Source organism: Odontesthes bonariensis, chromosome 13 (assembly GCF_027942865.1).
Source record: "Odontesthes bonariensis isolate fOdoBon6 chromosome 13, fOdoBon6.hap1, whole genome shotgun sequence".
Lineage (NCBI taxonomy): Eukaryota > Metazoa > Chordata > Actinopteri > Atheriniformes > Atherinopsidae > Odontesthes > Odontesthes bonariensis.
In genome coordinates this window covers 23016178-23037174 of record NC_134518.1, presented here as the reverse complement: position 1 = coordinate 23037174, position 20997 = coordinate 23016178, and the positions used below count along the sequence as shown (strand labels likewise).

General features: G+C 44.8%; 1 protein-coding gene across 10 annotated transcripts in view; it reads left to right on the top strand.

The window, feature by feature from the left end:
• Positions 1-20997, top strand: part of dlg3 (discs, large homolog 3 (Drosophila)) — an 88683-nt gene that overhangs the window by 52658 nt on the left and 15028 nt on the right. For 6 of the 10 annotated variants that reach the window (XM_075481638.1, XM_075481640.1, XM_075481636.1 and 3 more), the window contains 9 exons: positions 1765-1818; positions 2383-2433; positions 3664-3788; positions 4147-4316; positions 4416-4552; positions 5626-5771; positions 7551-7712; positions 18121-18277; positions 18749-18851. In XM_075481638.1, coding sequence (XP_075337753.1) covers positions 1765-1818; positions 2383-2433; positions 3664-3788; positions 4147-4316; positions 4416-4552; positions 5626-5771; positions 7551-7712; positions 18121-18277; positions 18749-18851 — 1105 coding nt within the window. The remainder of the gene's footprint in view (positions 1-1764; positions 1819-2382; positions 2434-3663; positions 3789-4146; positions 4317-4415; positions 4553-5625; positions 5772-7550; positions 7713-18120; positions 18278-18748; positions 18852-20997) is intronic. The other 4 variants (XM_075481639.1, XM_075481641.1, XM_075481644.1 and 1 more) reach the window with 1 other exon arrangement.

Genomic DNA, 20997 nt, shown 5'->3' with positions numbered 1-20997 from the left:
GGAGCTTTATTTGTAATTTGTTCCCCAAAAACATACTTGTATTTGACTATATTTTTCATTTTTGAGTAACCAAATGCCAACACAGAATCCCATCATGCCGTCTCACGTTATATACTGTACTGCATGAGGGCAGAGGACAGATAAACAGCTCGTTTTGGACCTCAGGCAGCATAAGATCCCCGAGCAGGGCTGTCAGCGTCCCCTCACCAGCACAACTCGATGAAATCAATAAAAACTGCTCCCATCAAGCTCCTAAACGAACCAGAATCTCCCTCCTTCACACCTATGCTCCACCGTTTCCACCCTGGCTGCTTTCCCTCATCGGTCATTCCGCAGGGCATGAAAAAAAAAAAGGTGGGGGAGAGAAACACCAGGTGGCACAATAGAGCCAAGCTGGGAGGTTAATTGCACTGTACTGTGAAACTTCACGTGCAGCACTGCATTTTGGATCAAGTTGCTCTTTTTTTTACACGCCGCTCGATGCTTACTGTTCAAACATTTGCTATTTTTCAAATCTTTTTTTATAGAAAGAAAAGAAAAGAAAAGAGAACATGACACATTTTCAGTGTTCCCACCAGAATAATTTTAAGGACTGAAGCATTAATTCCTTCAACAAAAAACTACAAAAAGCCGGCTCATAAAAACAAGAAAATGGGGGGAAAAAGGATATTGGAAAGCTAGACCAATCAATCAAAGTGATTTTTCATTTTGTATTGGTCAAAATTCAATGAGTTACTTTTATCAATGAGGATATGATGAGGACCAAAGCGCCAGATGCAGGTGAAATGTTCTTATTTGAACATATGTTGCCTCGTTTTAGGATATTTCATCTTAGACTTCAGTTTTTGCCATTTGTTGAGATCGTAATGGGGAATTATATTATCTGCATCGGTTTGATTTGATTTTGTGTCCAATCCACATTCTTTTTTATCATTTCCAGCCTAACCCACGATCATCAGACATGTGACAGTTGAATTAAACGGTTATTGTACGGTAACGCTTAATGCTGCAAACAACAAATGCATTTTCTTTTTGTTTAGCACTTAAACAGCCTGCCGAGTGTCAGGACAAATGAGGACAATTACTGCCTGAATTGAGTACTTTTTTGTTTGTTTGTTTGTTTGTTTGTTTGTTTTATTCAACTCTGAAAGGTTTTATATTCAAAGCTGATAAATCTAATATTTGGAAATAGGAGCTGTCTCAGGTATTAGATTCTCAACAGAAAGGTGAATTCATGTCAGTCATCTCATGAATATAAACACTGAAAATAAACACTTACATAAGTGTTTGATATCTTTATATTATTAAATGTCGATACTGTATAATTTATGATATTATCAACTGGTTCAGTAAATCCTTTCCTATAAACTACTGTAAGTGGTTACTAAACCATAAAAGCAAGTGTTTTCTATGTGATACTACATGGTGTTATTTCTCATGGGTGTAAAGTGAAAGTAGATGTGGGATAAACGGATTGTCCCAACAGCTGAAACACAAGCTGTTTTGTTTTATGAGGTGACCGCAGGACGTCTGGCTGTGGCGGTTAATAAGCAGCGGTCTCTCTGCCCCAGTTCTCATTCTCAGTCCTCGCACCTTTCTACGCCCCCCCTCCACACCCAACTCGTCCCTTCCCACATTCTCAGTCCCAAGGAGACTCGCTGACTGTTCCTATGGCATCCGCAGCTCCTGAGCAATAGTGTGTGTCCTGCATCACGTCTGCCAGCCTCACACTCTGAGCTAATGTGTATCTGTTCATATTCACAGGCAAACCCTCCCCCCATCATTGTCAACGCAGACTCACTAGATGCAGGCCCTTATGTAAGTATCTGCTCTCGCTGTCTGTACAGTATATATCCCTCTTGTTCTCACTTCCTCTGGTGCATGAACATGTTTGTGTGTGTGTGTGTGTGTGTGTGTGTGTGTGTGTGTGTGTGTGTGTGTGTGTGTGTGTGTGTGTGTGTGTGTGTGTGTGTGCTTGGATGGAAAGGCCTCCTCCTGGTAGCAACATGCTGTTCTCCATGTGAACCGATATCCATTATCCTATTGACCCTGCCTGTTTGTAGATCATGTGCATTCTGCAGTGTCATGGTGTGTGTGCACCTTTCCTTTCAACACATTAGAAATTTGAAGGTGGATTTTTTTTTTTGGATTGTAAATCAAATCCGGTGGCTATATATATATTCTCTATATTTGACAACAATCCTGTTCTCCACGGTTCTGTCTGCGCACAGATCTGTTTGTATGTTAAAGGTTTTAGCCGTAACATTTACACGCTTCTCTCTCTCTCTTTTTTTTTTCTTAATGCTGTATTTTTGGGAAATGACATTGTGCTCAGTGATGTAACCAACCATTGTGGGTTTTTTTGTTTGTTTTTTTTTACAGGTAAATGGAAGTGATGGGATGTATAAATATGAAGAGATCATCTTAGAGAGGGTAAGCTTTTCCAGTTGTTGTTTAGCATTGTGTCCACACAATTCACACGTTCTTCTTTAATGTATTTTCTGCATGATGAATGGACTTCTCCCCACTAGGTGGTAGCAAGCAGCTCATTCTGTGCTCCTTGAGCTTCAAGAACCTGAATAAAAAGGCAAATCTCAACCTTTAGAAATCCCGGAGAATCTTTGCTTTAACTGTGCGCTCGTTAAGTTGAAACTGTAACATCACTGCATTATAACATCCTTTTATGTGATGTCTCATGTGAGTAAGAGCACAGAAAAATGTCAGTGATGCATGGCTTTTTACATAATCCCGAGGCACATGTCATCAGCAGACGCCAGAAATGTAAAGTGCTCTCCTGTTCAATTGTTCAGCAGGCACCACTGCACTGCACTTGGCAGTGGTGGTTCGGCGTCTAGTGGGGGGAGCTATATGTTTCTGCTCTCATTTTTTCCACCCACATATAGATGCGGCTCCCAACTCTCGGTGGATGCATCTCTCGATGTGTCTCTCTGCCCCTTTCACTTTAGGTGGCATTTCTGCTTGCAGAAAGCTTAAATAAACTATGCAAAGTCACACTTGAAAAGGTCTGTGGGTGTGTAAGATTTGGTGGGGAGGCCCAGTGTAGGCTACTCCTCTCGGCTCCGGAGCAGCGCACTGGGAGGCCTCAGCCTTCCTCTGTCCTAATTTGTTGCGACCGTTGCTCATTAATTATGGAAAATAATAAAGTGAAGTCTTTTCTCAGCTGTCTTGTCTGCTGCCTGTCTCTGCGGCCATGGCTGTCAGATGCAGCAGTGTGCCTGGACCCACTGGATCCCAAAAAAAAAAGGGGGGGGGGGGGGATTTCAGGCATAGTAACAGCAGGAGGTGGCAGTGTCTATCTCCTGCCCTGAGTGGGAGGCATCATACCATGCAACAGAAATGTTGCTTCTAAATTCCAGAGTTACTTTTTTTCTTTGTGGACAAGGGGAATTTTTAACACAGATGCATCTCTGTGGGTTGGTAGAATAAGTGTGGCCTCCTCCAATGAAATACATCATCTCCACATGTTAGGACAAATGCGTCCGTGTCCACAAAAACAGAATTCAGGATTACCTGAAGACACCCTCCCAGCATTTAGCATCAATCACGTTACAAAGCATCGATTTACCACTTACATCTTATTGCATGCATATTTGTGCTGTTTATTGCACCCTTCTGAAAGTGCCAATCACAACTTGTGTTCAGGGGAACTCTGGACTCGGCTTTAGCATTGCTGGAGGGATAGACAATCCCCACATTCCTGATGATCCGGGGATTTTCATCACCAAGATAATCCCTGGAGGAGCAGCTGCTATGGATGGACGGCTCGGGTAAGTTTGCGTCTTCAACACGTTCTCCTCCCCCTCACCTCGCTCATTCCTTCTCCTCTTTCCTGGCTCTACTGCTCCCTCAGTCCTCCTTCTGCATGAACCTCTGTACTCTCGTCTTCAGCGCTCACCAGCACTGTGTCCCGCCAGGCAGCGCCGTGTGGGAGGCAGAGTTTCTTTAGCCCTCTGCCTCCCGGCTCTGTGTGCTTCCTCAAAGTTATGATTCAGTGAAACATGCAAAAATTATAATATGGAAAGCTTTGGAGGTTTCTTATTATCTTAGCCCTGCTCGGGTCTCCCTGCCTATGTGCACCAAACACAGTGGTGTGTGTAATTTAGATTTGACCTTTTCCTTTCATAGAGTTAACGACTGCGTGCTGCGTGTGAACGACGTAGACGTCTCCGAGGTGGTTCACAGCCGAGCAGTCGAAGCCCTGAAGGAGGCGGGGCCTGTGGTGCGGCTGCTGGTCCGACGGAGGCAGGCCCCGCCCGAGACCATCCTGGAGGTTAACCTGCTGAAAGGGCCCAAAGGTGAGACGTTTCTAGGGATTCGTTTTCACTGAATGTGCATTTATTTATGTGGAATAATGCAAAAATGAAAACACTTGCATTTGTGTATCACTCAACCAGGACTGGGATTTAGTATCGCTGGAGGGATCGGGAACCAGCATATCCCAGGAGACAACAGCATCTATATTACCAAGATCATAGAAGGAGGAGCTGCCCAAAAAGATGGCCGACTGCAGACTGGAGACCGCCTGCTTGCTGTAAGAGCCGCCACTTCCCTTCACTCACATATCTGCTGTTCAAATCAAAACAAATTCAAGCGTTCATGTGGTTCTCTGCTGAGTTCAACAAACATTTGGTCATTTCGTAGCTTTTCTTGACTTTTTCCTGTGTGTAAGTTTGTCTTGTTCGCCCCATCCAGTCACTTTGATTTAAGACATCAGCATTTAACGAGGCTGAAAATGAGAGAAACTATTTCATTTTATCGGGTTTGTGTGTTTGGTTGTTATTTTTTAAAAAAAGCATCTATATATTATTAATCGCTGGAATATTACCTGGAAGCAGTGATGTTTATCGTTATCACTGAAGTGTTATTTAAGTCATTTACAAAAAATACAAACATATCCCAATTTTGTTAAACCCCGAGAGGCATTTTGATGCCTTTTCGTGCTCTTGAAAACAATATTGAGATGCTACACAGTTATTTATCCATTCATTTGTTTATGCTCAGCCCTATGCATGTGTTTGTGGTAAAGCCCACATTTAGAATCACATTTTGTGTGAAGGCCATCCAATTGAAGGGAGAAATAAAGCAAATGACAAGCAAAATATTAAAATGAACAGATCATTGAGGCAGTCACGTGTCAAGCAAGCTGCAACGCCTGTCTTGGAAATATTTACTCAGAAAAGTATTTGATAATTACATTAGAAAAGGTCTGGCCCAATGTACTGCTGTATGCTGAAAGATAATTAATGCATGGCATGGAGTGTGACCTATTACAAGTGTCTCTTGATTTTAAAGTATCTTCCCCTTCCGCTGCATCATAGACTGGGAGCATGTTGCTTCAGTGTCACCAAGACTTCTCAAATACGGGGTGCTGCTTTTGACCTCCGTTAAATTCGCACAACATGCCCTCCTTTTTCTCTGCCGTCGCTATGCACTGATGTATCTCATAATGCCTCCGAGCTATGATTCATTGCTGTGTTGGCTGGTGTGATGACTGCGTGATGATGTCGCAGCGCAGTTTAGACACAACGCTTTCAGGTACTGACACAAGGATTTTGATTCATTTTTTTCCCCCTCCTCTCATTTCTTGACAACCGACGCATTCAGGTGAACAACATCGTGCTGCAGGACGTGCGTCACGAGGAGGCGGTAGCTGCGCTGAAGAACACCTCTGATATGGTTTACCTCAAAGTGGCCAAGCCAGGACCTGTGCATCTGAACGACATGTACGCCCCTCCAGACTACTCCAGCAGTACGTATCTGCCTCGTCTCGTTACTCTAATCATCCCGTTCCCGCACCGTCCAACTCAAGGAAACTTGAGTTTTATTTTCAGCGATCCACAGGCAGCCGGCTCCAAAATGAGAACATGTTTATTGATATAAGACGTTTTGATCTACGGTGAAAAAGCGATTAGTGAGTCAGGGTCCATGTTAGGTGTTTTGCGCTGGGAGTCATCTTTTGATCTTTATCAGAGATGTTCTCCGAATTTTTATGTTCTCTCCCCCAAACTGCAGTGCCCATACACCCACATACTGACTGTAGTAAATGCTTGTTCACACACACACAAACGCAGAAACCTTCCCACAGCAACGACAAGCGCAGTTCTCTGCCTCCCACTGAGTGTGGATGGTTTCTCACATCCCACCTGCTCATGTGAGCCCACGATCCTGAGCTGCAGCTTCTCAGATTTTTCCGCAGAACAGTGATTTATTATCAGAGGGGAGCCACTGTGAGCTTTTTGTATGTTGGTAATGTTTGCAGTTGTCGGGGTTGTATTGAGCCCCTAATGCAGACTTAACTCTGCAGTGACATCAAAACGAGTGAAACTGAGGATCTCGATTTGAAACGCTTGTTTTATCACGCTCAGCTGCCTCCAGCGAGAGGTTTTTTTTAACTTTTTTTTATTTGTAGTTGTGGTCTGGTCTGGAAACACTCAAACATTTCTGTTCATGTATTAGTAAGTGGTAGATTCCTGTTTGATAGTCGGTGCACTTTTCTCTGGAAGAAAATAACTGCCAGGGCACCAAAAAAGTCCTCTGACACAACAGAGCATTTTTTCAAAAACAATATCATGGCAACACATCGCCACTTTAACCTTTTCCTTGGATTATTTACATTCATTTGATACTTTTTGTTAAATATTCATCACCATGATCGGCAAACGGAGGACACTTGCCTTCATATCGTCGATGGATGAGCTTCTCTCGCTGACAGCTGCGCAACACAATCCGTCTTACACATCTGTACGGGAGCAGGATTCTGGCGTGTTTTAGGTTAATTTAGGGACATTTTTAAGTGGGACTCCTTTCAGACGGTTAGCAGTGCCTGGACGCAGCATTCAGTGAGAAAATTAGCATCTCTGTGCTCTGCTGTCCCCTGCAGGACAGACGGCAGCTTATTTTCATTTCAACACTGTTTCAGCTCCACCGTCATAACATTCTTAAGAGGCTAGTTTTACCGTCATTTAGTGTCCGATCGATCTGCTCCGGCAAATGAGCTTTCTGTGTAACATGCCATAGCTTGTAGCTCAGAGAAGAGACACACGGCGAGAGATTTTCACCTCAGAGCGGCCACACAAAAAAGGCTCTGAAAAAAAGACGTTGGATGCAGCGCTTTTTTTCAAGGTTCCCTATGAGGAGAGAGCATGTGTGGCCGCATGCGGCCCTTAGAAGGGACAGAGGTGGTAAGAAACCTAAACAGTCTGACAAGTTTTAAGGAAACGCACAGGTCACACAGTTAGTACATGTCCTTTAATGTCTAAAGCTTACACAGCAGGTTTTCTTGTTCTTTGACGTGCTGCACTTCCCTAGTGTGTGTACTCTGTTTCCTTGTGCTGTGAGGGATCGTCATCATTATGAGCCCTTGTTTTTTTCAACTGTCATTGTGTTCCCACATTTCTTCTTCTATTTTTGTGCACACAGTTTATTCAAGTTGCCCAAGTTGTAAGAAAAGTGGACTTTTCCTGTAATGAAATCGGTACGTTGCTGAAGCCGTGCCTGTGTTTTAATCATTCTTTCTTTCCCCCTATTGGCCTGGCCCTCCCTCCAGCCTTCCCCACCATGGTGGACAACCATGTCAGCCATAACTACATGGGGGCAATGGAGCCTAAGCCAGTGTACCCGCCACCCCAGGTCACCCCGTCCAGGTACTCGCCCGTTCCGCGCCACATGCTTGGGGAGGAAGACTTCACGAGGTAGGTTACAGAGTGGTGCCTCCATGACCTCCATGGTTCTCTTCTAATACTACCACAGTTGTACTGTCTTGTGAGCGTGGATTTCAACATTTCAGAGCACAGTTTGCCCGCAGAGATCGGCTGCTGTGGTCGTTGTTAAAGAAATGTGGCTGCGAAGCAAACTTTGTTTTGGGGATAAATGACATTTCTAATTCTATTTGTATTGCGAACGGGTTTCATTTCGTTTGTTGCACATGTACTGTCATGTCATGGTGTTTTTGATGCTCCACGCATCAACTGCAGTTTAAGCACCCTTAAGACGCGTTTCGTGATGGAAAATGAATACTGGGGCCCTGCTGGTGCATACTACATCATAGCTGGACAGTGTGCGGTGGCTGTGTGCTGAGAGAGGCCTCCTTGTCACTTCTTGTTCTTGTTATGACTGTTTTAACCTTTGACCTTCTATCCAAGTAGTGGATCAGAAGCAGCATTTATAGAGGCTTGATTGGACTGTCCCATGAGGCTTTGAGTCAGCTTAACCCACAGCTCTAGGGAGAGATGGCTGTATCCCCTTCTGTGTGTGTTTATGGGTGTGTGTGTGTGATCCCTGTAATGTCCTTGTACAAGCTGTCTACATGACTTGTATGTGCATTTGTCGCATCTTTGTTGGTATGTGTGCTTTCTTTGTGTCCCACACTTGTCCCGTTCACTGTGATTCCTGTACCCCACAGCAGGGCCGAACCTATTTACAGTGTCATCCACAAACCTGGGGATAGCAAGGTGCCCCACTCCCTCTACAGAGGCTTCTGTCCTTCCCCTGCTCCCTTGTGCCAAGGCCCGCTCCCCTTCTCTGGCAGGTACTAACCTAGTCCATCACGCCTTGCCTAGCTAACCCTCCTCTCTATAGCTCAGCATCTGGATCTGGCATCAAACAGGAGAAGGGCCAAAGGATAGAGGAAACCTACCTCACCAGTACTATGCTCCATATTATGGATTTAGAGCGAGAAGTGAAGGAGAGGGGAGGGTTGGAGGGAGTCGCAGGGTGATATTCGTGGTTTCCTCTTTGTGTTTGCATGTAAATGTTTCCCCACCTCATGTTTACCTTACTGCTTTATGTCGTTACGTTGCTGTTAGTAGTGTGTTGCTTCTTACTATTCTGTTAGGTGCTCAGTTTTTAACTTAAAGTTTCAGTAAACCCCGATCTTGCCACTGCTTTTGGTATATTTTTACTTGTTTTGTTTTGTTTTGTTTTTTTGTTGGAGTTGTGCTTTTTTGTGGTTTTTTTATAATCAATACATGGTTAAAAAAATAAAATAAAATAAATAAAAACATAGAGGCTAGCAACTAATATTCGGTTGGATGCACCACAAAAAGTTGCACCTTGACCTGAAGCCTTTGGTAAAATTCTGCTTGGATATGTGACCACTTTTCTTGGCAGATTTGGTAAAGTAAAATTGAATCCTTTTGACCTTAATCCACTTATTTTTTTTTTTTACTGAAAATGAGATCAATACCATTCCAAAAGCTTAATGTTTGTGATGTTTGTCTGCTTTACCCATGCCACAACCAGTTGATGTGTGTCTGTGGTCATTGTCATGGTGGAACATCCCCTTGTGTCCAACTTTTAACTGTCTGCCCGACGCATTGATGTCACGTTGAAGAATTCAAAGTAGTCCTGCTCTTTCTGCTTCATGCAATCTAAAATTCCACGCCAAAATCTGATGGTAGCGCCGCCATGCTTAACTTGATATGAGTGCTGAAAGCTTCACCTTTATTCCTCCAAACACACCTCCGGACATTGTGATCTAACAGCTCAGTCTTTCCTCCACAAAACGCGACTCGAGATTTAACATTTGTTTTATTTGTCATTACATGACAGAAAATCGCGTCGTGAAGTAAAAGACTTAGTCCCTCGAGTCACTAAAACAAAACGAATTCCCAAAATGGGAAATCCAAACAAAAACATAGTAAAAAGCAAAGGACCTACAGGCCATTCCATCTGTATGTGCCGTCGTTGCCATGACAATAAAACTTCCCTGAGCCGCTTTCACACGTGTACACCGGACATTCTCTGGAGAAAGTGCGGACAGTTTGGTCCAGACTTTTGTCTTCACAGTAACTCTCTCTCAGCTGGAGGCCTTCTGTTGGAGATGTGCTCTCACGGCCGGACATGCGAGGCCCTTTGTCCGCGGCATGCAGGAGGCGGGATGTGATGCAGAAATTAGACTGTGGAAATTGCTGCGTTTCCTTTACAACGCGTTGAGAATCGCAGACGAGGGTCCCCGTTGTGTTCAGCACTTCCTCGTGCGTTTGTACGTATGAATGATGAGGGAGCAGCTCTCACCGGCTAACACGCGCACTCGCCTGCACGAAGGCAGTAAATGCCCCGCAATATTTGCTTCCACGTTTGCATGTTGTCCCCAGGTTCTGGAGGGCTTTGGTGGAAAGTCTGGAGGCTGTAATGCAGACATTTGCACTTGTAAGTGCCACCATGAAACTCCAGAACGTCTCAGGAGCATTTCAGGACTCCCGTGCATGCGTGAGAACCGCTCTGCAGAGCATTTGTGATTCATTTCATTCTGAAAAGTCAGCTTTGGGAGGAAAAATAAAAAAAAGACCAAACTCGTCGTCTCTGTTGTGATGCTGCACATATCAGTGAGAAATTGAAATCTCACCTGTTCGGAATTCAATAAAAGCCTCTATTGTAAATACAGCAGTGTCCAAATCTGTGGAAACTATCGTCGAGCTCGAAGGTGTTTTTGGAGCAGGTGCTCTTTTTTTAGGCAGCAGCCAAGAAAGGAGCTACTGGTAATATAACATATCTAATAATATATCAACATAATATCCCAATTCATGGTAAATCTTTCCTTTAGTAGTTCCTGGGTGACTCCATACCATCCAAACCCTGTTTCCTCTTGGGTAAAGGTGACAGTTGGGTCCTCTTCCAGCCACATCTCTCAATAACTTGCACTTGTAGACAGTTGTTTGAACTAATAATCTCAAAATCTGCAGTTGTTTAAAAATGGCCCCAGGGCACATTTTTGTAATGTGTAAATCATCTGTCCACTTTCTCAGATCTGCACTGAGGTCACTGGACTGCGTGTGTTGGTCAAACCAGTGAGAGCTCCTAAACAAACCTAAACAAACACTTTGGAAATCTCAGCAGCTCTGACTTAACAGTCTCAGTGGGTGTGCTGAACCTTTCCATATAATTGTTACTCTGAGCTCATTTCAGAAAACCTGCGGTAGCATCCTTTTTTTTTCCTTTAAAGATTGGAATAATCCTTCTGCCCACTGAAAAAGAAAAAAAGCCCTTTTTAGCTCTAATTATCAGTTTTAGACAGTTTCTACCGATCTGCTCACGTCCGTGAATCGCAAGCAGCAGATCCCTGTTCGGTGCAGTTTAAAATGGAGCCGTACCTGCTCCTCACAAACACCACCACAGGAGTGCAGCCGAAAGGGCTTCACAAGCTGCTCAGTTCCATCTGTCAGGAGGCATTGTTAAAACCAAGCACACATCTCAGCCCTAGCTGCTCCCACTACTGGTTACTGCTGAAGAAAATGGTATAAATCATGTCTACGGCAGTGGCTTTTGTGTTTTTTGTTTTGTGTTTTTTGTTTTTTTTTCTGTTTGGCATCCCTAAATGTACAAAATGCCCCATGCTTTTTCTTTTTTTTTTTCGTTCCAGTCTTGTTCGTTGCGCATCACCACATGGACGAATGCCTGAATGTTTTTGTGTGTGAGCCACTGCTGCTGGTGAATGTGGTCGATATAGTGTAACGCATACATGCCGTGCACTGATGCCAATACGTGTTTTGCTATGCGTGTAAAATAAGATAGACCGTTGTCTTAAGGCAGATTGTGTCATTTAAAAGGAATGAGAGAAAAGGAGAATAACAAGGCTGACTGGAGCCACCCTACACAAAGATTCTGCTTTGCAGTGTTGGAATGTTTTGCCTGCTGATCGATGTAAATATAAACACAGAGCCTCGCTGTTACCATAAATGCAACGGGAAGTAGGAGCCTGATCTGGTGCAGACCAGCAGACAATCCTGCAGCTGTCATGATTTGTCTGCACGCAGGCAAAATCAGGCCACGCACTCAGGTCTTACCCCTCTCATCACCCAGGCTGCCAGCACCAATCACACATGTATACTGTAGACCGAGACGTTTGCTCATCGCGCGCCGACACACGAACGCACAGAGATGCGCGCTTTGCGTGCAGCGGTGACACTGAGACATACCTGCCGCGTGCACACCAAACTGCTCGTGAGCCGCCCCGCATATCGTGACCGTGCAACGGTCCCGTGTTTGCACCCAGTGGGGTGGTGCGTCAGTCCGACTGTGCGATCAGAAAAGAGCGGCGATGTCTCAGAGGACATCATGGCTGACAACCAACTTGATCCCAGTCACAGCACATGAGCATCCAGCTCCATCAGACTAACAGGCAGATTGCAGACCAACCAGCCTCCCAAGTAGGAAGGTTATTTTAGATCGATGCTATAGTAAGCACAGGCTTCCATAGAAGTAGAGCCGGCTGGTTATGAGGAATGAGTCAGTGCTTGTATCAGCCTTCTGCCCAACTGCACATCCCCCTCAGTGGTGTCATCAGAGACACGTCCCCTGACACCCCCTCCATCTGATATCACCCCCCCCCGTCTTGTATTCGTCCACAATGGACTTGATAAGGAATCAAACCTGTGTTAACTGTGCATGTTTGCTGTAAACATACACCAGTGTGAGCAATCCCTAAGCAAGCTGCTCCAGTCTGCTCGCATTATCAGACCGTGCTGTGGATTCTGTATACAGTTCGGAGCAAATGTTTTGCGCACTTCGGATGCTTAGATTGGTATCCATCCTGCAGTACCATCAGGGACAGGCTGATGGTCTGTGTCCAGTTCAATCTGAGACATGACAATGACACAAAAAGGCAGCCAAGAAGAACGAGGGGTCTCTGCAAAAGACGAAAAAAAAGACTGTTTTCCTATTATACTGAAACGAGTTCAACCAGTCATGCACGGTCGTGTGAAAAAAGAAAGTATACCGTCTTTCAACTCTCTAAGGTTTTACGCAGAAAGACGAGATTTGATTTAAAAAATCCACCTGGTCCTTACCAGGTCTTAAGATTAGGTCAAAACAATCTCACCCTTTCTGCTGTCATAGGAATTAGCCAGGAATTTGACAAATCATCATCAAGTGTGACCTATTCTGTAAGAGCAGTTTGCTGGTTTGAAGCTTTCAGGTGTGTGTTAACACAATGCCAAGGAGGAAAGACATCAGCTATGATCTTACAGAAGCAATTGTTGCTGCCCATCAGTCTGGGAAGGGTTGTACAAGGCCATTCCTAAACAATTTGGACCCCATCATTATACAGAGAGAAAGATTATTCACAAGTGGAAAACATTCAGGACAGTTGCCAATCTTCCCACGAGTGCAATGCTCAGAGAAACTCCAAAAATGTTTTGAAAAACTACATCTCGGACTGCAGGCCTCAGTTAGCATGCTAAATGTTAAAGTTCATGACAGTTCAATTAGAAAAATACTGAACAAGCATGGCTTGTTTGGAAGAGTTTGGAAGAGGAAAGCCTCTCTCTATAAAGATGGCTGCACAGCTTAGGTTTGTCAAGTTACATCTGAACAAACCCCAAGACTTCTGGACCAATGTACTTCAGACAGATGAGACCAAAGTGGAGATGTTTGGTCCTAATGCTCAGCAGCACGTTTGGAGAAAACCAAACACAGCATATCAGCACAAACACCTCATACCAACTGTCAAACACGGAGGTGGTGGGCTGGTGATTTGGGCTTGTTCTGCAGCCACAGGACCTGGACACCTTGTTGTCACCATGAACTCCTCTGTACACCAAAGTATTCTAGAGTCAGATGTGACGCCATCTGTCTGACAGCTAAAGCTGGGCTGAAACTGGGTCATCAACAGGACAAAGATCCCAAACACAGCAGCAAACCTACAACAGAATGACTGAAAAAGTAAAGAATCAGGGTGTTCAGATCAAGTCCAGACCTCAGCCTGATTGAAATACTGTGGTGGGACGTTAAGAGAGCTGCGCATAAACCAATGTCTGCACACATCAATGAACTGAAGCAACGCTGTAAAGAGCAGTCGGCCAAAATTCCCCCACAGCAATGAGAGGCTGATAACGTCAAACAGAAAACAAATGCTAACAAATACAGTTTAATATGTCATTTATTGTTGTTCATCTGAGGTTGTATTTATAAAAGGTCAAGAATTGCTAAGGACCAGATGATTTCTGATCGTCCTCTGATAAATAAAACCTTTCAATGGAAAGGGAATCTACTTTCTTTTCACATGACTGTAGTTTTGTTCAGGACGAGTGCCACTGTGCTCGCAGCAAATTTGATTTAGCTTTTTTTTTTGTTGACTGTAATTTGATTCAAGTTCATTTGCAAGGAAAACGTACATTTGCTTCGCTTTTAGTGCTAACCTCTTTGCACAATACTGTACAACAGTGTCCTTCTAGTCTGGGTGCTTTGTTTAGACCTATCTTCAGTGAGCACAGAAGCCTCGGTACTTAAGCAGCAGGTAAGCTAATCAGTAACTTTTGCCACTCTCGCACCCACACAAACACATTATCTTTGACTGGCCAGTGCAAGAATTCAGTCGTTAGTGACGCTCTGACCTTTGGTTGGCATCTTTAAAGGCTGCAAGCACACAAAGGGAGGTTTAAAGTGAAACTAGCCACAGCAGACGCAGCTGAGCACACATCATAGGTGTTAATCATTCTTCACTCTTCTTCACTCTGATTTCATTTGGAGTCACAGAGAGCGGAACAAAGTTTAAGCCATCACTTGAGCAGGGAATAAATATGTGCCTGTCAAATTAGAAGAAAGGAGCAGCCACAGAAAATCTATGGCTGAAATTAAGTCGGCGAAAAGGAAGACAGAACGTGCTACATGGCTCTCTATATGTAAGCTGTTGTCATCTCTTTGGAGACGGGGAAAGATAAAGTGCATCAAGAGGTAGTGTCTGTATGTGTAAAATGGCGTCCATCTGCAGTGTCCACCATTAATCAGCCAAGCAGAGCCAATTACTGTGCTGCGTCCAGAGCGGCGTGACCCGCTGAACCCAGCAGCCCCAGATATCCTTTCACAGCTTTCAGATTGAGCTGCGGCGGCCGCGGCCAACACGCTGAAGCACAGAGGGGAAATACAGAGAGAAGAGGGGAGGTGGGCTCTGAATTATAGAGACGCCTGAGCAGAGCGAAAGGGCTTTCTGCTGCTGCTCTATAACTGTTTACATTCCTGGCATGGATGAAAAGGCAAAGTGGGGAAGGGAGGGGAAGCAGGTCTTGTGATATAGAGCGAGGACTTGATCCATGAATTTAAAATTGTAGGAATTCACTGCCATTTTCCGTGAAAAAGCCTGGCGATTCACATCTTATGGACAAACGCAGCTCACACAAATGCGTACTACTCATTTAGAGCCCCAGCTTTAAGATCTTATCTGTTCAAATATTCCACAGTTGTCTATATATTATCTTCCTGTTAGGAAATGTGGCTGCTATCCAGTGTGCAGCCAGGTCATTGATTATGAGGTCGACAAATCAAAGGCCTAGTAGTTATGAAAGGCAGTCCACGAGTTCCTCTGTCTGTTTACACTTCTGCAAATTATCAAGGACCTTCTGGGAATCTATCTGCCTAGTCTCCAGAGAGCCAGGCTGACAGACAGGAATGCTGCCGTGCTGTACTGGAGAGGACTGAGCCCACCACAGCCTGAGAGCAGAGGCAGGGGGACAGCGCGGCTTGAAAGGAGATCAAATCTGGATAACCTCCAGCCCCAGATACCCGAGCCGTGATCATTCCAGATGTGACGAAGGGATGATTTTAGCTTTTTCCTGTTGAACAGAGGGAGATTTTTTTGCATGGGAGCGCTGGGGTTAAATATGTTGCGTTGCTGGTGATAGGGAGAAAGCGATTGTCACAGTCCAAAAGAGGAGCTGTTTTCCATCACAGCACACGAGGATGAGATAGAGAGCGCGGGGCCCTGAAAACAGGAGCTTCCAAAAGTGTTGCCCACCTCTCCGTGGAGGGCCGGATAGAAAAGAGCGGCCGAGCAGCGAGCTGAGCGATGTGCCATCGGCAACATGTTTACAGTTAACGTCTCATCTTCCATGTCGCTGGTGAGGAACCTGCCTGAGCACACAGCGAGGAGGTGCTCTTTCAGAAGCAAGCGTCGGATCTGGATCCTGAGGTAACCATGGAGATACCTTTGTGCCTTGTCAAGCTGACATGAAACGCTCGAGATGGAAACCGAGGTTAATTTGAACTCAACTTGAATGAAGGCAAGTCAGTTTTAGCGTATTTCATGGCAATGTGCGCTTCCTATTTTTTTTTCATTTTTATCTGTTGTATTAGAATATTCTAAATGCCTGTGGAAAGATATAAGACCATCACTGAGCAAATAGTCGTCAGTACGGTTGTGTTTCCTCTGTCCTGAATCTTCCTGGTAGAACCACTAGTAGGGAACCCTGCAGACCAGCTTTCTCATTATTCCTGATGAGCCATTTTATTTAAAGACTCGTCCTCTCTATTAAACCCAGGGAATTTATTTTCTTGCTTTCGATACCATTTTACTGTTTCCAGTATTCCGCTCTTTAAAGCCTTTTCCAGTCGGTCGCGGGTATATATGGTGATTTTGAAAGTCTGGAATGTTTCCCCAGCCGCCGTCATCAGGAAAACTGTCTCAACAGCAAGTTTGAGCGCAGCCGTTGGGGAATGAGCAGGAATTTTTCCTGCAGACCGACTGAGTACTGCAAGAGGAGAGCACTAATGGGAGCCATACAGAGTGGAAATCGTGTGTTTTTGTGTTGCTGTCCATAAGAAGTGCATGTGCCTGTTTGTGTGTTTAACTTCCTAGAACGCGTGTGTGTGTGTGTGAAGTGAATTCTCAGAGCGTCTCTGCTGCACTGTAGTAGCGGTTTGGCCTCTGTAGCATCTTGAAGCTGCGGTAGTCTGAACTGCCTGCTGGAGGATGGAGAATGAGTCATTGTGGCTAAAGCGGAGTTTCAGGGGGAGGTCTATTTTGCATTAATATGAGTGGATGTTTATGTGTGTAAAAGTGTACACTTCCAAAACAGCAGATGGTGCTGGGGAAGAATGTGCGTTTTGACCTGGTGTCACTGTGAGTGAACGTTGTTATCAGTTATCTTTACAGCAGCAAACCCTGCTCAGATGTTCTATTGCTGTTAATAGTCATGGATGACCTCATCTTCCAAATGAAGGAAGCTGAAGATGTTCCATATTTAAGCAAATTTACTTTTTTGAGTTTTCCTCAACCAAACATCTCCCAGCTTTGAGCGTTGCTTGTCTTTTACTGTTCAGGGAGCGGTGAAGGCAAAGAGAAACCTCCAGCTTGCACCTCTTCAGTTAGTCTGTTCTGGATTTTGATGTGTGTTTAAGACCTTTTTCCAGTTGTAGAAATCATCTTTTTTTCAATAGATGTTTTGATATGTGCTGGAATTCTATTTGAAACAGTATTTCCTTCTATCGGTGGCATGCTGCCTGTGACGATCACGATCAATCCACCCCCCCACTTAACTGCTGGAGATGTGGGGTTTTTTGCAGTCATGTAGTGGTTTTAAATAGCATTTCTTGCAACACTACGAGCAGTTCTTTTGAAAAGCTTTCTCCATTCTTCTTGATCATCGCCATCTCTTTTGTTACTCACTTACGTCACACTCTGAGTAAATCCACTTCCTGAAGACACTCCGTTATCTTTTACAGCCTTCTTCTGGACTGGGGGCATCAGTTATTTAGATTTTCAGCGTTCGGCAGCTGTTTAGTGAGGCCATGGCTGTTCATTTTTGGGAAAAGTTATATTTAAAAAGCTTTGAAATATGCATTGATTTATGTATTTAGGTCTGTCGGTGGCCCTTTCTTTTTCTCATTGTAGATTTATATAGATTCAAATGACACACTAGTCTTGCTTATGGTGTTATGGGGGGAAAACTTAACCTAATGCTTTTTGGTGATTGTACAACCAGATCTACTCCCACGAACTGAAGTGTTGACCTGGGCACCCGAGCTTTTTCATGGCCCTGCCACAGCATTATAATTACTGCATGTTGCTTAATGATGAGTCATTGTTTTCTGTTCATTTGTGGTGTCCTCCACCGAAGTCGTTTTCTATTTCAAATGCTACATTTCAAACACGAACACAGTGGATCCACAATAAAAGGATCCGCTGCTTGCAGCTTTCCTGAATTGGACACACTTGACATTTTTGGTGTACAGAGTGCAAAGATGATGGCTGTTGTCCGAAAACGCCTCTGCACACCCATCTGCATATGCTATTTCTACCGCAGCTGTGGTCATATCTGGCCCCCGTGGTGTCTCCTGTACACACCGTGCTCTGCCCTTCACCCTGACGCTGTCACTCTTGTTTGGCAGGGAGCCGAGGAAGGTGGTGCTGCACAAGGGCTCCACAGGTCTGGGCTTCAACATCGTTGGCGGGGAGGATGGAGAGGGGATTTTCGTCTCCTTCATCTTGGCTGGAGGACCGGCTGACCTTAGCGGCGAGCTGAGGAGGGGCGACCGGATTCTCTCGGTGAGTGTCTCTTACTCGAAGCTTCCTGTTTTACCATATACACAGCTGTAACAAGTTGGAGCAGTCAGCCAACTCCTGCAGTCAGAATAATGGTGATGAAAGAAAAGTGGCCCAGTGTTGAGAAAGCCAGCAAACACCTGCCCACGCTGAAATGTCCTTGAACGAGACATTAAATCATCACCACTCTGAGGGAGTAAAGCTCTGCCCAAAATCTGTTGTATTTTAATGCTACTGATAGCCCAACTGTACATTACCACACATTAATTATATTAGTTATTCAATCTAAGGATGCCTATCAGAAAAACAACTCTGATTCATCACCATGTTTTAGTTAATGTTCGCTGTACTGATTATGAGGGCAGATCTAAGCTCTTCATGCTGGAATAAAAACTATTTGTCAGGTTGGTTTAGGCTTTGCTCCATACAAGTGAACCAATGTTTATTTCACACAAAACCTCTGCTTTCCTGCAGGTGAATGGGGTGAACCTTAGGAACGCTACACACGAGCAGGCGGCTGCAGCTCTGAAGAGGGCTGGACAGACGGTCACCATCATAGCTCAATACAGGCCTGAAGGTGAGCCCCGACTCTCATGTATGAATTTATGTGTGATTAATGTGTGAAACCAGGGCACCATCCATGTTGTATACCAGCTTTATCCAGCTCAGGGTTACGGGTGGGTGGGGGAGACAGAAAGAGTCAGTATGTGTGAAACAACCACTTTGATTGTTTTATTGGGACGTTAATCAGAGGATGTATCACTGAGCTACTTTGTGGCTGTAACAGCTGCCACTTTAGCTGCGGAAAAAGCAAATCTTTGGCTACAATATGTCTCTTAAAACAAACCAAGAGCACTTAATACATACTTTTATAGGACTACATGTGCTTCTCAAAGTCGAGGATACTTCCTTGGAGGGATCGGACCTTCATACTCGCATCCATCTCAGATAAGAAATGGTCCCTCCTTAAATTTGAAAAAACACAGTCCTTAAAAAGTGGGCTTTAAAATGAGCAACAGAGCCACCATCAGTTAAGCCTGACAGAAAAGCAGCTAAAAAAAACGACATGGCTGTTAGCAGCTTTAATCTGTTAGCTGACTCCCAAACAACCATTTTTACTGGCAGTTTTAGACTTTGACGGAGCACACTGTGAGAACTTCTGCTGCATCGTCGGACGATTGTTGCGATGCAGCAGGAAACTGTATTTAATTACGTCTGTCAGATGAGAATTAAATCTGTTTTGTGACAAAGTGCATTTCTGCTTTCAATTCAGCTTAAACTGAAGGAATAATGTGTCCCACCCCCTAAAACAAAGGCTGCGCCTCGCTTGCAGCTCCTCTGGCAAGCCTCCCCTCTCTTCTCCTCCAAGCGCATTTTAGGAGCTGAAAAATGCTTCAAATTATTTGGATGTGAACACTTTCAAGAGGACAGAGGAGATGCAGTCTGTGTCTAGTTGCTAGGTAACCAAACACTGATAGAAAACACACAGGAAGCACTCTGACACCTTAAGTTCCTGTTAAACCACATGTTGCCAGGCTACCTTGGTTCCAGTTTTTGTGCTGAGCTAAGCCAACTTAACTTATTGGTAGGTGTTGCTTCTTTTTTTAAGAGTGCAGACTATTTATCTGTTTTAACTGGGGTCGGCAAGAGCTTTAAGGTAGTCTTCTCGCTGTCTCTAAATGCTTTTTCTTTTTTCTCAAATACACGAGCATTCAGCAGCCAGGTGAGACGCATCCAAAGCTATACTGACAGATTGGATTGTGGGAAATGTAGGAGCTGGTGTTGCCGGGGGTTCACTCCAGGTAGTGAAAGATATGAAACCTCGGCTTCAGCTCTTTAACTCTCAGAAGTCTCACAGCTTCATGTAAGCGCAGCAGTGAAGGGCTGGAGTGGCCCTTTAATGGTGCAGCCATGTCTACCTGGTTCGGCGGGGGCGGCCTGAGCAGCTCAGGCTGCAGACAGCGGGGGCAGCGCTCCGGATAGGTTGGCTGGGAGAAGTATTCAGGTTCAGGGGCGGGTCTTGTGTTAGCAGCCTGAAGAGTTAAGCCAACTGCAAGGCGGGCAAACCAAGCGCTGTTGTCCTTCCCTGTTCAAACTCCAAGCCGCCGCTGGTAGACAGAAACCCAGGCTCCGGTGGAAAGAGGAGACTAAGCGGAAAGCGCAAGCCCCGCTTCCATTACAACTTAGAGAAAGTTTTAAACGCGCTCAGAGTGAAGGTGGAAAGCGACAAACTTGTCCGTCTACCAGCCAGAGTGGATGGGGGATGGGCTCGGCTACAACAGCAGCAGCAGAGCCGCATGAACTCCCTAATGGCTGGATGAAGAAACTACCGGCTGCGACAGAGAAATAAAAGCCACCGTTTCATTTATCTGAGGTGAGGGCGAGGAGGGAGGCTGTGACCCGCTAAAGCTGGGACAGACTGCGTGAGTTACCCTGTAGAAACAAGTTTAAGTGTTGCTGTACCGGGGAAGTTTAATACACTAACCTGTAGGCTTCCTTCTGTCGTGCCGTGCGAAAAATACAAGTGCTCGTCCCGTGTCTGTCTGAGCCTTCATAAGAGTTATAATTAACCTTCACGGAGAGGCAGCACAGACTGTTAAGCAAACACTTATTTTATTAGGCTTGAAATGTGAGCATGTACTGTGTCAGACATGAAGAGCCTCACCCTAACTTGTGCAGTAAACTTCCACCTCCACCTGGAGCCCATCTGGTTTGCTGATTGG